The following is a 15,821-nucleotide window of genomic DNA, read 5'->3' as shown; positions in this document are numbered from 1 at the left end:
GTCTCTATGAAGCCCCGCCTTCTGAAAAGCATACTGTGCTCTGATTGGTCGGCTGGAGCAGTGTGTTGTGATTGGTCAAACGCTTGCAGTGTGTTTGGGAAATGTCCCGCCCCTTACCATAACTGCCAGTTTCAACACACTGTTAACTAACTCAACCAGGCCCCGCCTCTTTATTCTAAAAAACTTAATACAGATAACACCGAATTTGGTAAGAAATAAAACAAAATTTGAGAGAGGGAGGGGGTGGGTTGAATTCATAGGGGCCTAAGTTTTGTTAAACGTTTAATTGTTATGTAAATCTCATGATTTTAATTCATTACACATGCTTTTTGATTACTACAATATAATTTAATCAAAAAAATAAAATAAAATTGCCCTGTTCAGAATCAGTGCACACAGATATAGAGAAGAACTCCCGCCGGAGGGACCTTGTGCTTTGGATCAGAGCTCCTTCATGTTTAAACACAAACTAAAGACAGATGAACAGTGAAAAAAGCCGTTTTCCCTGCAGTCACACACACATTGTTAAAAAAAAAAAATTCAGTCCCCAATTGAAACATTTCTAGCGACTGATCACATCTAAAATTTTCAATTGGCCAAATTGAATTTCTGTGCAATTTAATTCATCGAAATTCAATGTGGCCAACTAAGCAAGAAAATGTCCAATTGGAGACCTGAATATTTTTTTTTACAGTGCATGAACGCAGCACTAATGGCGACTGTTCCTCTATATATAAAACATATTAGGAAGACAATGGCGTACATGACCCACCATCATTTTTAAGACACCATCCATCCATTCTTTATGGAGGCCTGAACATCCTCAGTCCCACTTCACACCCATCGTGGGCCGTAAGAACGCCTCAGCCCCGAACAGATGGCCAGCCGTCTCTGAGGACAGGAGGATACATGGACGGCACTGGCTCTTCTGGAGGGAGGGGTGATGCAGAGGCATATGGCTGCAGTCCCGTCCCCTGCTGACTGCTTGTCAGCTCGGCCTCTACAGGATACACACACACACACACACACACACACACACACACACACACACACACACACACACTGCTGCTGTAGTGCCTGGCAGATTGCAGCACAGGACCCCCCCGAACCTCCCCATCTGCACCTAAAGACCCGCATGCCCCGACAATGAGGTGGCCATGTCCCTGCCTGCACACAAGCAGAGGGGCCAAGAGAACAGAGGAGGGGGAAACACATTAACAAGCTATAATCTCAAACGCCTTATCCATAATGCATTGTCTGGGCCAATTTACATGGTGTGGAAACCTTCGGGGAGAACGAGCCATCCATCACATTACTTTATTAGCTTTCCACCCCGTCTTCCTCAGTCCTGCCTTTCACTTTTCTTTTTTTAGGTGCTGTTTTGTCATGCTTGTTGTACGGAGCACAACTGGCCCCATAAAGAACTCTAAACAGCTTAATTGTGAGGCTGTAAAAAGAGAAATAAATGTGTGTACCGGACAGAGAGAGAGTTAGACTACGATAAAATATACACAGTAAGGAAGAATTTTCCAAGTTGTAATTAAAACAAATATTGTTTTATAAGAAAATACAGTAAGACTTTATTTTACACTGTACTTACCATAGTAATAGCAGTAAATTATGCATAATTACACACAACTAACCCTAAACCAAACCTTTACAGTACATGATGTTAAGTAATGTTATTTTAATGTTATAATATTGATATTAAAATTAATTAATACATTTTCAAATAATGATGTCGTTAGTACAGACTATATACAAATAGTGTTTGTGTGTGTGTGTGTGTGTGTGTGTGTGTGTGTGTGTGTGTGTGTGTGTGTGTGTGTGTGTGTGTGTGTGTGTGTGTGTGTGTGTGTGTGTGTGTGTGTGTGTGTGTGTAATGTTAATTTTTATATCAGACCATTATTGTGGATCTGACCATTTTATTTTATTTTATCTTATTTTTTATTTTTTTATTTTTTTATTTTTTATTACTATTATTATCTTTATAGCTGTTTTAACTATGCTTGTTTTTAATTTTTTATTCGTCCATATGATATTCTTTTTTCTCATGCATTTGTTACCACTGTTTTAATTAATTTCTATGTAAAGCACTTTGAATTGCCATTGGGTATGAAATGTGCTATACAAATAAACTTGCCTTGCCTTGCCTTGCCTTGGTGTGTGTGTATGTGTGTGTGTGTGTGTGTGTGTGTGTGTGTGTGTGTGTGTGTGTGTGTGTGTGTGTGTGTGTGTGTGTGTGTGTGTGTGTGTGTGTGTGTGTGTGTGTTTATGTGTGTGAGAGAGAGAGTGTGTGTGAAACTGTGAGTGTGTTAGTTTGTGTGTGTGTGTGTGTGTGTGTGTGTGTGTGTGTGTGTGTGTGTGTGTGTGTGTGTGTGTGTGTGTGTGTGTGTGTGTGAGAGAGAGAGAGAGAGAGAGAGAGAGAGAGAGAGAGAGAAAGTGAAACTGTGTGTATTAGTGTTTTGTGTGTGTGTGTGTGTGTGTGTGTGTGTGTGTGTGTGTGTGTGTGTGTGTGTGTGGAACCCGGAACCACCCCTCTAAACCTGTATCAGTTTAAAGTTTGAATGGATGGTTTTCTTAGCACACTTATCTGAAGCACACACACACACACACACACACACACACACACACACACACACACAGACAACTGGCTGTCAGACGTAAAGTCTAGTGAATAACTTCTCTTTCACATTTTCTGTTGTGTTTACACTGACGAAACACATACGGATCTTGTTCACCGCTGGCGAAAACAAAATAGCGGCACAATGAGTGGAAACATGAGTGGATTAAGTGGATTAAGGTGCGGTAATATTATAATAAGATCCCCTTCCTATGTCAGAAGGAAGAGAATCTGAACGGCTGAAGAGAAAGGCTTACCAAAACTAAGATACTGGGTTGTCCTTTTTCGCGTTTTCTGGGTTGTTAGATAGACTGGGGGACTCGATTAGCACTTAAAAACAGAAAAGTCAGATTTCATGTTAGGTCCTCTTTAAAGGTACACTATGTTACTTTTGACCCTCTAGTGATTAAAAAACAAAACTATATTTATAACCAGATATATCACGTTTAGATGGAAAGGATCTCAAGCTGACTAGCTAAAGATATTTCTGTGCCTTTACCCATTAATACACATTAAATAAATTCAGAGGCAGGGAACCAAAACTCCATCAGGGGACTGAATGGAGAAAAAACTTTGGGAGAAACCAGGCTCACTCGGGGTGCCAGTTCTCCTCTGGCCAATGAAGTGTATGATTATAATTCAGAAAGCATTACAGGTCAGAAGTCAGATTGGATCAGAACATTCAGAATATGTATCCAGATCTATCAGTCATCTCGCCGGTATGGAGACGGGTTTGTTGAGGATCAGTGCCCCTGGCTGTCATGTCGATGAGGCCTTCACAGAGGAGAGTCTTTGACACAATCTCTGCAGACACTTTAGGGATGCGTTGTGGCTATCTATGCGCAGGGTCACGTCTGGATACGGCCCGGATCCGGCTGACTGCAGTAAACTTCAGGATAAACAGAGACTAACATTAGCGTAGATTCCATTGTTCTTATGATATAACGAGTACATCAGGTGTTATGGGAAGTGTTCCCGGGAAAACTGATTTGAATAATATAAATTGACAATGTTATGTGTATGCCAGGTTAAAGATATTTAAACTGACAGAGCGTATCCCGAAAAGTTCTAGGGAGACTGTTCCAGAGTTTGAGTGCAAAACAGGAAAGGGATCGACAACCTGAAGTAAATTTTGATATGTTAGGTATTATCAACTGGCCGGAGTTTAGAGACTGCAGTTGACGCTCAAGTACTGGGGAGCTAAACCATTTAGTGCTTTGTAAGTAATAAGCAAGATTTTAAAATGTATGCGATGTTTAATAGGGAGCCAGTGCAGTGTTGACAGAACTGAGCTAATATAATCATACTTCCTGGTCTTGTCAGGTGTTCCCTTGTCATGTGACTCTATGCCCTCATGTGTTCCTGCCTCATGTTCCTGTGTCATATTGTCATTGGTTTATGGGTTGATCATTGTTTACAGGTGTCCCTTGTCTTGTCAATAGCCCTTGAGTATTTAAACTCTCAAGTTTGCCATGGAATTGTGTCAGTTATTGCATGTGTAACCCGCTGTTGGCGAGTGTTAGTTTATGTCAAGTCAAGTCAAATCAAGTGAATTTGAGGCCACAAAGTCCTAACCCTTGGACTGCAATTACCACGGTGGCCCCTTGAACTGCCATTACCACCATGGCTGCCCACGCCCATGTCCACGCATGAGGGTCCAGGTCTGCCCACGCCAGAGGGTCCAGGTCTGTCCACGCCAGAGGGTCCAGGTCTGCCCACGCCTCAGGGTTCAGGTTCGCCTACACCAGAGGGTCCAAGTCTGTCCACACCTCAGGGTTCAGGTTCGCCCCCGCCTCAGGGTTCAGGTTCGCCCCCGCCTCAGGGTTCAGGTTCGCCCACGCCAGAGGGTCCAGGTCTGTGCACGCCAGAGGGTCCAGGTCTGTCCACGCCAGAGGGTCCAGGTCTGTCCACGCCAGAGGGTCCAGTTCTGTGCACGCCAGAGAGTCCAGGTCTGTGCACGCCAGAGGGTCCAGGTCTGTGCACGCCAGAGGGTCCAGGTCTGTCCACGCCAGAGGGTCCAGGTCTGTCCCCGCCAGAGGGTCCAGGTCTGTCCACGCCAGAGGGTCCAAGTCTGTCCATGCCTCAGGGTTCAGGTTCGCCCCCACCTCAGGGTTCAGGTTCGCCCACGCCAGAGGGTCCAGGTCTGTCCACGCCAGAGGGTCCAGGTCTGTCCACGCCTCAGGGTTCAGGTTCGCCCACGCCTCAGGGTTCAAGTCTGTCCACGGCAGAGGGTCCAGGTCTGTCCACGGCAGAGGGTCCAGGTCTGTCCAGGCCAGAGGGTCCAGGTCTGTCCATGCCAGAGGGTCCAGGTCTGTCCACGGCAGAGGGTCCAGGTCTGTCCAGGCCAGAGGGTCCAGGTCTGTCCAGGCCAGAGGGTCCAGGTTTGTCCAGGCCTGAGGGTCCAAGTCTGTCCACGCCTGAAGGTCCAAGTCTGTCCACGCCTGAAGGTCCAAGTCTGTCCACGCCTGAGGGTCCAAGTCTGTCCATGCAAAAGGGTCCAAGTCTGTCCATGCCAGACGGTCCAAGTCTGTCCACGCCTCAGGGTTCAGATTCGCCCATGCCTCAGGATTCAGGTTCCCCCACACCAGAGGGTTCAAGTATCTCCACACCAGAGGGTCCAAGTCTGTCCACGCCTCAGAGTTCAGGTTCGCCCACGCCTCAGGGTTCAGGTTCGCCCACGCCAGAGGGTCCAGGTCTGTCCACGCCAGAGGGTCCAGGTCTGTCCACGCCAGAGGGTCCAGGTCTGTCCACGCCAGAGGGTCCAGGTCTGTCCAGGCCAGAGGGTCCAGGTCTGTCCAGGCCAGAGGGTCCAGGTCTGTCCACGCCTGAAGGTCCAAGTCTGTCCACGCCTGAAGGTCCAAGTCTGTCCACGCCTAAGGGTCCAAGTCTGTCCACGCCTGAGGGTCCATGTCTGTCCATGCAAAAGGGTCCAAGTCTGTCCATGCCAGACGGTCCAAGTCTGTCCACACCTCAGGGTTCAGATTCGCCCATGCCTCAGGGTTCAGGTTCCCCCACACCAGAGGGTTCAAGTATCTCCACACCACAGGGTCCAAGTCTGTCCACGCCTCAGAGTTCAGGTTCGCCCATGCCTCAGGGTTCAGGTTCGCCCACGCCAGAGGGTCCAGATCTGTCCACACCAGAGGGTCTAGGTCTGTCCATGCCAGAGGGTCCAGGTCTGTCCACGCCAGAGGGTCCAGGTCTGTCCACGGCAGAGGGTCCAGGTCTGTCCACGGCAGAGGGTCCAGGTCTGTCCACGCCAGAGGGTCCAGGTCTGTCCAGGCCAGAGGGTCCAGGTCTGTCCACGCCTGAAGGTCCAAGTCTGTCCACGCCTGAAGGTCCAAGTCTGTCCACGCCTGAGGGTCCAAGTCTGTCCACGCCTGAGGGTCCAAGTCTGTCCACGCCTGAGGGTCCAAGTCTGTCCATGCAAAAGGGTCCAAGTCTGTCCATGCCAGACGGTCCAAGTCTGTCCACGCCTCAGGGTTCAGATTCACCCATGCCTCAGGGTTCAGGTTCCCCCACACCAGAGGGTTCAAGTATCTCCACACCAGAGGGTCCAAGTCTGTCCATGCCTCAGGGTTCAGGTTCGCCCACGCCTCAGGGTTCAGGTTCGCCCACGCCAGAGGGTCCAGATCTGTCCACGCCAGAGGGTCCAGGTCTGTCCACACCAGAGGGTCCAGGTCTGTCCACGCCAGAGGGTCCAGGTCTGTCCACGCCAGAGGGTCCAGGTCTGTCCACGCCAGAGGGTCCAGGTCTGTCCACGCCAGAGGGTCCAGGTCTGTCCACGCCAGAGGGTCCAGGTCTGTCCACGCCAGAGGGTCCAGGTCTGTCCACACCAGAGGGTCCAGGTCTGTCCACGCCACAGGGTCTCAGCCAGGGTCCAGGTGCCTTGGCATGGGCCTGAACCACCATTCCTCCCCCAAATCTGCCCCCCAAGACTCTTATTGATGTTTTAATTATGTATGGGTGTCAAGGGCCACCCATAGAGGGTGGGGGATCTGTCACAGGGTGTTGTGGTGTAATTTCATGTTTTTAGGTTTTCATGTTCACTGTCATGGTTTGTCTTGCACTTTCTGGTCTTGTCAGGTGTTCCCTTGTCATGTGACTCTATGCCCTCATGTGTTGCTGCCTCATGTTCCTGTGTCATGTTGTCATTGGTTTATGGGTTGATCATTGTTTACAGGTGTCCCTTGTCTTGTCATTAGCCCTTGTGTATTTAAGCCCTCAAGTGTGCCATATATCTGTGTCAGTTATTGCATGTGTAACCCGCTGTCGGTGAGTGTTAGTTTATGTCAAGTCACCTTTAGTCTAGTCTTTTGTTCGTTTTGCCAAGTCTTTGTTTTGATTTTGATTTGAAGTGTTCAATAAAACTGCACTTGGGTTCTCAACCTCGCCTCCAGTGGATCTAATGTTACATATATATATAAATATACTATGACTGCCATCACAGTTTCTGTGTTAATCATAAGTCTTATTAAGGATAACATTAGGAATATCTATTGGTCATTCATTTCTGTGCATATGCAAAAATAACTGAGTGCCACAAAACTGTCACATATGGTTGCAAGGATACACCAGAAAAATGTATTGGACCCGTTTGAATTCTGCACTGAATGCTGTGTTTAAAAGCGATATGGAGGAGAAATGGTTAGAGATTAGGAGGAAACTGTGGCTCTACCGAGCTCAATGGCTCTGACATAAACTAAATGCTAATGATATTTAAAAAACAAAAAAAGATAAGGAGCTGTTTGACATGTCCCGCCCTGTCTTGTTTCAGTGGAAATGTCAACACATTGCGATATGGAGGAGATTAGAATCATATTTGATGTTTTCTGGTGTCAACACATTAAATAATGCAACGCACTTCAGTGGGACTTTAAATGAACGGCCAAAATGCATTATAAGTTCATTTTTAGTTGAAAATGGTGTCGTGTAAAAAGCCCCTAAAACACATAGCAAACCCACCCTAAACAAAAACCAACACAGAAAACAGAAACACAAGACATTTGTATTTACTAATGTCAACACATGTTAATAAAACCTGCAACAAATGTGTTGTTAATTTCTTTGTATATTGAATTAATGGGATTTTATTGTAAAGTAAAAAACTGCTTTTTTCAGACTCTATTTGTACAAAGTCGCCCCATAAAGAGTTTTAAACAGATGAATTGTATGATTCTAAAATCAAAATAAATTGCACATGGTGAGTTAGAGAAAAAGAGGAGGTGTATAGTAAAATAACTCTGAGGAATAAGCCAATGGTTCTCAACAAGTGCAGTCCAAATGAATTCCCCCATGAATCAATCAAATCAGCACCAATTATGAGTTTGGGTGTCTGGTGGGGTCAGAGGAAGGCTTGTTACCATGAACCTGTAATCATGCTTTGACTACTAAACAGCCCTGTTGTGAGAGGCTGTGACAGATGAGAGCGTCTAATTACCTATGCGATTTGTCGGTTCAGTTATTCTGAAAGAACTACAAAAGATTACAAATACTGCACATGTCAGGATTATTCTGACAATCACAATATGGTAACGACAGAGATTAAATTATTGACTCAGTGTTTAAAAACATGTGTGAGTGTGTAGGGGTGGGTGATATGACCAAAATCTTACATCACGACAAGTAATTTAATTTAACAACAACGATAGTTATTTTTGCTTTTTAATAAGGTTTTTATGATATCAAAATTAATTCTTGTAACCATTTTCAATATTACACAAACAAAAACTACAACAGAACAAAGACACAAATGTAGTAGACCTACCTGAAATATAAAAAAACTACACAATTTATATAAAGTAATCAAATGTATAAAAACATAGCATGTGTTATGTCTACATTTATTTTATTAAAGCTTCGAAAGTGATTCAGTGAAGAGCAGTGAGAGATTTTCTCTCTTGTTGTCTGATTATCATTGATGACAGACGGCAGCAGTAATATTAGGCTGCTGTCACTTTAAGAGTGAAGGCACAGATCCAATGCACTGATACAAACGGGTTTACTTTCTCAACTGTTTACCTTACCCTTAAAGGGATAGTTCACCCAAAAAGGAAAATAAGCCCATCCTAGTTGTATATGACATTCTTCTTTCAGACAAACACAATCTGAGATATATTAAAAAAAAGTCATGGCTCGTCCAGAATTTATAATGGCAGTGAATGGTTGTGTCGTTTCTGAAGTCCATAAAAGCGCATCTATCTATCATAACAGATAGATGTTTGTGGTTGTCTTTGACGTATTTTTTGTTTAATGATGCCCCAAATGTTCTCTACAGGTGAAGATCAGGTTAGTTCAGCACCCGACTCTTCTACGATGAAGCCCTGCTGTTGTAATAACTGCAGTGTGTGGTTTTGCATCGTCCTGCTGAAATACACAAGGCCTTTCCTGAAATAGACTTCATCTGGAGGGGAGCATATGTTGCTCTAAAACCTTTATATATCTTTTAGCATTCATAATGCCTTCCAAAACATGCAAACTGCCCATACCATGCACTTACGCTCCCCATACCATCATAGATGCTGGCTTTTGAACCGAATGCTGATAACACACTGGAAGGTCTCCCTCCTCTTCAGCCCGGAGGACATGATATCCTTCAAGAATGTCAAATTTGGACTCGTCTGGCCATAGGACAGTTTTCCACTTTGAAACAATCCACCTTAAATGAGCCACAGGACACGACAGAGCTTCTGGACCATGTTCACACATGCCCTCCTTTTGGCATGATAGAGCTTTAGTTGGTATCTGCAGATGTTACGGTGGATGTGTTTATGGACAGTGGTTTCTGAAAGTATTCTTGGGCCCGTAATGTAGTAATTAGTAATATAATGTCATTGACACAATCAGGGCGATGAGTGATGCAGTCCCGTCTGAGGGCCTGAAGATCACGGGCATCCAGTAAAGGTCTTCAGCCTTGTCTCTTAAACACCGAGATTTCTGCAGTTTCTCTCAATCGTTTGATGATGTTATGCTCTGTAGATGATGAGATTTCCAAAGCCTTTGCAATTTGACGTTGAGGAACATTGTTTTTAAAGTATTCCACAATCTTTTTATGCACTCTTTCACAGATTTCGCAGCCTCTGGCCATCTTTACTTCCGAGAGACTCATCTCTTTTATAGCTAACCGTGTTACAGACCTGATATCAATTAATTAGATGCAAAATGTTCTCCATGTAGCTGAATCAAAATGTTCTTGCTTTTTCAGCTATTTGTTGCCCCTGTGCCAACTTTTATGAGACCTGACAAAAAAAAATACACAAAAAAGCAATAAAATATCATAGATCAGTATATTCCAGAGACACACAATTAGATCAATTCACCTCCAAACTAAATCTCACAAATGTTAATATTCAGATGAAATGAGAAAATAAAAAAAAATGGAATAGCTATTCCTCAAAAGGGCAGAGATGAGTTCAAATCATGTATGATCAGGAGAATAAATTCATCTTACCTCGATTTACTCTACTGTACTTCAGAGTGTTTTACTGAGTGGATAATACGACAGTCACCAAACACTCAGAATAACATTCATTCTTTTTATATTAATAATTCATTCATAATCTGATCATTTGTCATCGGCAGTGATTAAAACTATGTTCCAAATACAGCAAAATTTAATTGTAAATTTAACCTATAAAAGGCACTATAGCAATAAAACCTAATTTATCTGCTTTTCATTTATTATAAGACTATATTTGCAGAAGACTATGCCAAGTTTGTACAATAAAATGCAAAATTAACATAAATGCCAAAAATTATAAATGCACAATATGCACATAAAAGGCAAAAATTATAAATCCACAGTAAAATGCACATAAATCCACAAAATGAACACAAATTGCAAAAAGTATAAAAGCACAATAAATTGCACAAAAATTAGCTAAATTAAAATAAATGCAAAAATGTTTAAATGCACAATAAAATTCACAAAATTAACATAAATGCACAATTAAATGCATGATAAGCGGAACATAAATGTACAAAATTACTATAAATGCAAAAAATTATACACGCACAATAAATGCACTTGCATGCACAGAATTTCTAGAAATGATATTTATGTTAATAAAATGTGCAATAAAATGCAAAAAAGTTAATTTGTACAATAAAATGTACAAAACATTTGCAAAATTATTATAAATGCCAAAAATTATAAACGCACAATAAAATGCACATAAATGCACAAAATTAACATGAATGGCATTTATGTTAAAAAAGCACAATAAAATGCAAAACAAAATTATTAATTTAATTTTAACAATAAAATGCACATTACAAACATTTGCAAAATGTATATAAATGCCAAAAATTATAAATGCACATAAATAAAATGCCATTTCTCTTCATGCAAGTGCAGTAATGTATCGTTCCTTTTTATTTACACAAGACATAAATCAATAACCAATAAATCAATAACCAATAAATCAAAAAACAGTTATAATTAGAGTATGTCTAGAAAACATTTGACATCTTAGCTAGAAAACCATTTCAGTTTTAAACTTCACAGACATCAGCTGAAATATGTCTATCTTTCATTGATCGGACCGTTATGTTTGTCATCAGAATATTTGCTCCGTTCTCAGCCTCAAAGGACTTCCGATCATGACAGCGATCGCTTTGAGAAAGCACCTCCGTTATATCGTGTATGGGACATCATAATAATAATCCCTGTGATTTTTCACGAGCATGCAGTGACAGGACGTCTGGTGCCCACCGTGAGCCCAAACACAAGCGCTTGTTTAATTGTGGCACATCTCTAAACACCTCACTAACTCATTACCGCCCGCAACCCAGACTTTACCCACAATCCATCTCCGCAGTGAGGACAGCGCACATCATGCGGGCAGCCTCTGAGAAAGAGCTTTATAATTGTAATCATATATGTAGAGGCGCTGCATTTGTGCCATACTGTACGATTAGCAAGACAAATAAGTAATAATTTGCTAATGACAACATTATGTTGAGTCAGTTTAGGGGCAATTAAAGTGAGTGATATTTACATATGCCTAATGAATCAGTGTGCAGTGGCAGCTTCGGGAAGCCTCATGAATATTCATCCCTGCATGCGCCGGCCCCGCCGCAGTTTATAAACTGAATTATGGTTGATTTGCCCTTTTAAAAAATGAACATGGGCGCATCTCCCACAAGGAGCGAATGAACAATAAAGGCTGATTATAAAAATGTTTTAGTGGTAAACCGCCGGTGAGGAGACCAAAGGCTCGTTTTTATAGACTTCCCAACAACAACAAGAAGAAGAGAGTGAATAAATAAAAGCCATGCGCGCGGGTTCGGTTCGAAGCACTGGAGCAATCTGTGTTTTCCCGCCCCTGTTCAACCGCTTGGCATCCATTAGTGAGGTCAACTATATCAGCGAGAGCAATCAGCTCAAACAGCCTCAATTTGTCATTTTTCATCGAGCGCCTGGTCTTCAGCAGGTGCGGTGTTGTTTGATATCCATACGCTGGGTGGTTTTGAGATGCAAAGCAAGCGGGGAGACGCAGCTTTCAATCGTCTGATTCTTCCCTGCAAGTTCAGCATTGGCTAATTGCTCTCTATTAATTGCAAGATGTGCGTTTTGAGTTGGGAAATGCCATTCCCCGGCGGGTAGATTATTAATTGTAAATGCCAACATCTGCCGTCATGAAAGTGACGCGATCCTGCCCACTCTGAACTTTTGACCCTGATCAACAAGCCGCTGACGGGATCAGACTGTGTTTGTTAAATGTGGGAACACTTTATTTTAGGATTCTCAATACACTTCAAACTATTCTGGGTTGAAAACAACCTAAGTTGGGTTGAAAAAAGACAAAACCAGTTGAGTTGTTTAAACCCAGCAGTTGGGTTATTTTAAACCAGGAATGGGTTGTTTTAAATCAGCAGTTGGGTTGTTTTAACCCAGCTGTTAGGTTGTTTTAACCCAGTGGTTAGGTTGTTTTAATCCAGCTGTTAGGTTGTTTTAACCCAGTGGTTAGGTTGTTTTAATCCAGCTGTTAGGTTGTTTTAACCCAGTGGTTAGGTTGTTTTAACCCAGCTGTTAGGTTGTTTTAACTCAGTAGTTAGGTTGTTTTAACCCAGTGGTTGGGTTGTTTTAAAACAGGAATGTGTTGTTTTAACTCAGCGGTTGGGTTGTTTAAACCCAGAGGTTAGGTTGTTTTAACCCAGAGCTTAGGTTGTTTTAACCCAGCGAATGGCTTGTTTTAACCCAGCAGTTAGAATGTTTTAACCCAGTGAATAGGTTGTTTTTAACCCAGCAGTTTTGTTGTTTTTAACCCAGCAGTTGGGTTGTTTTAACCCAGCGGTTAGGTCGTTTTAACCCAGTGAATAGTTTGTTTTAACCCAGTGGTTGGTTGGGTTGTTTTATATGCATATTTATTGGTACTAATAAAACACTTATTAATGCATGACGTTATTCTACATCCCTTAATCCAACCAATACCTAAACTTATCAACTACCTTACTAACTACAACCCGAATACCGAAGATTTTGGGATGTATTTAAACAAAAACGAAAACTAAAAGACTTTCAAATCACGTGAGACCTTTACAGTTTTTTTCAGTCGCTTTGGTACATTTCTCAGATCAGAAATGAAATTCTCAAAACTACCTGTTCAATTCTCACATCATTGTGTCACTTGTGCACGTTTCTCATTTCTTTGAACAAGTTGCAAAGGCTTTGGTACATCCATGCCAATGATTATGTCCAATTCTCTGATGTTTCCTACATTATCAGTTGCTTATGTCATGTTGATCAATTTTATATTGGGTCTCTGTTGAATAGTCTCATCCCCACAACAATTAGGCACCAGCTCATAGCATAAGTCTTTACATGCAAAATGGTTGAACAAGTTATCATAATATGTCAAGCATATTTCTATACTTTCTATATTTCCATTTTTTCTAAATCTGTCCTGAATTGGTAAATTGCTCCCAGGTGAATCTTGACTTTCTCTAACGAAGGTGCTTCTCATGAAACATCAACTAGCAGATATATATATATTTCTACAGCACCGCATATACAGTTTTTCCTATGTTCACATTTATTCTTTAGGTTTTGTTTTTGTGTGTGTGTGTGTGTGTGTGTGTGTGTGTGTGTGTGTGTGTGTGTGTGTGTGTGTGTGTGTTTGTGTGTGTGTGTGTGTGTGTGTGTGTGTGTGTGTGTGTGTGTGTGTGTGTGTGTGTGTGTGTGTGTGTGTGTGTGGGTGGCCTGGTAATCCCTACGTTATGGGGACAAAATGTCCCCACGAAGATGGCGATATCCGAAATCCTTGTCCTTGTGGGGACATTTTTAGGTCCCCATGAGGAAAACATCTTATAAATCACACAGAAGGAGTTTTTTTGAGAAAGTAAAAATGCAGAATGTTTCCTGTGATGGGTAGGTTTAGGGGCAGGGGCAGAGTAAGGGGATAGGATGTCCAGTTTGTACAGTATGAAATCCATTACGCCTATAAAGTCCCCATAAAACATGGAAACACGACGTGTGTGTGTGTGTGTGTGTGTGTGTGTGTGTGTGTGTGTGTGTGTGAGTGAGTGTGTGTGTGTGTGTGTGTGTGTGTGTGTGTGTGTGTGTATGTGTGTGTGTGTGTGTGTGTGTGTGTGTGTGTGTGTGTGTGTGTGTGTGTGTGTGTGTGTGTGTGGTGTGTGTGTGTGTGTGTGTGAGAGAGAGAGTGAGTGTGTGTGTGTGTGTGTGTGTGTGTGTGTGTGTGTGTGTGTGTGTGTGTGTGTGTGTGTGTGTGTGTGTGTGTGTGTGTGTGTGTGTGTGTGTGTGTGTGTGTGTGAGAGAGAGAGAGAGAGTGAGTGTGTGTGTGCTATTCAGTGTTGTTTTTTCATTTCTGTATCTCAATGACATGTTCTGTCAGTAAAATACAGGACAAACAGTAGGAGTGTAAATTTGAATCTTTTCCATTCTCTTGCAATTACACTCACACATACACTAAGATGTAACCTACAATTGAAATGTATAATTGTCATGAAAACTTTAGCTATAGTTTTCATCAGAACATCCTCCAGAGTAAACTCTTATATTGACAACATGACTAAACAATCTGACTGTCTAATCTGTACACAATGACACAAGGACTGGTCATTCTGATGGCACTGACATGTTCATTGACACAGATATTTACTTTTGAGAGATGAACTAAAGATGTTGAGTAGAGAGTGGCTTTTGCTGGTTATTCATGGTGTTTTGCTATTTGTACAAATTGTTTAGAGAAATGCACTTACTGTTTTACAAATTGTGAGTTTGATTCGAGAAATGTACCAAAGCGACTGAGAAAAACTGTAGGAGTCCTGTAGCAGGCATTGAGTTTGAAATGAGCTCATTTAGTGGATAAAAGTGTAAAATTTCTCTGTTGAAACATTTATTATATTATCTATGTTCTATTGTGAATAAAATATTTGCTCATGTGATTTGAAAGTCTTTTAGTTTTCATTTTATTCAACAAAAAAAAAAACGGTTCACGTTGTAGTAATAAGCAGTAAATTATGAGTTTATTAATTATTAATGCAAAAGTCCTTAATAAAGTGTTGTCATAAACGTTTTGGTATTTTACCAATTAAAATCTGTAACGTCCTTTGTGAGTTTGTTTCAAATATTGTGACTTCTACAAAGAAGGCAGTTTTAAATAATCTTATGTTTCATTGGGAGTCTATTGAGATCTTCTGAAGAATGTCATTTTGGTAAAAATCCTCTTCTCAAAGTGATGAAAATCAGTTTTAAAACTGTGATTATGGGAAAAATCATGGAATTACATATTTAAATGTCATATTATTGTACTCATACTTCTATTTTCAAATTATGCACTCTAAGAAAAAAAAGGTACAAATGCTGCTAGGGCGAAAGACAGATATTGTTTCCAAAAGTGTATTAGTACCTAAACAGTGCCATATTAGAGACTTTCTAAAGGGTACCGTCCATCTGACAGCTTTTGTACCTTTTTTTCTGAGAGTGTGCAGAGCTGTAAAATATTTCACAACTATTATAAATGAAGTCTTTAATTTTGAAGGACTGCAAAAGTCATGGTGTGGCAACCCTGAAAGTAAATACACTGGTTTGCTGTACAGATAAGCATAGACATGTGTAACTACTATCACTATAGGTCACTGGGTTACTATACACTAAAAATGGTCAATGAATGGTCACAAAAGCTGTGTCTTTACCCTTAAAAAGGTACTATTATGTTTTGAGTGCCTTTTGAAAGGG

General features: G+C 41.7%; 1 protein-coding gene across 1 annotated transcript; it reads left to right on the top strand.

Annotated features, from left to right (window-relative positions):
- Positions 1–4,262: 4,262 nt before the first annotated feature.
- Positions 4,263–6,524, top strand: LOC137044739 (proteoglycan 4-like). The gene has a single exon (XM_067421000.1). The coding sequence runs from the start codon at positions 4,263–4,265 to the stop codon at positions 6,522–6,524; it is 2,262 nt and encodes a 753-aa protein (XP_067277101.1).
- The last annotated feature ends 9,297 nt before the right edge of the window (positions 6,525–15,821 follow it).

This window comes from Pseudorasbora parva, chromosome 17, assembly GCF_024679245.1.
Source record: "Pseudorasbora parva isolate DD20220531a chromosome 17, ASM2467924v1, whole genome shotgun sequence".
Classification (NCBI taxonomy): domain Eukaryota; kingdom Metazoa; phylum Chordata; class Actinopteri; order Cypriniformes; family Gobionidae; genus Pseudorasbora; species Pseudorasbora parva.
Note: the sequence above shows the minus strand (reverse complement) of the source record. Positions and strands in the feature narration are given on the sequence as shown.

What these genes read in the sequence shown, in the direction of transcription:
- LOC137044739 (XM_067421000.1), top strand. Translation starts at nt 4,263, where the DNA reads ATGTCCACGCATGAGGGTCCAGGTCTGCCCACGCCAGAGGGTCCAGGT.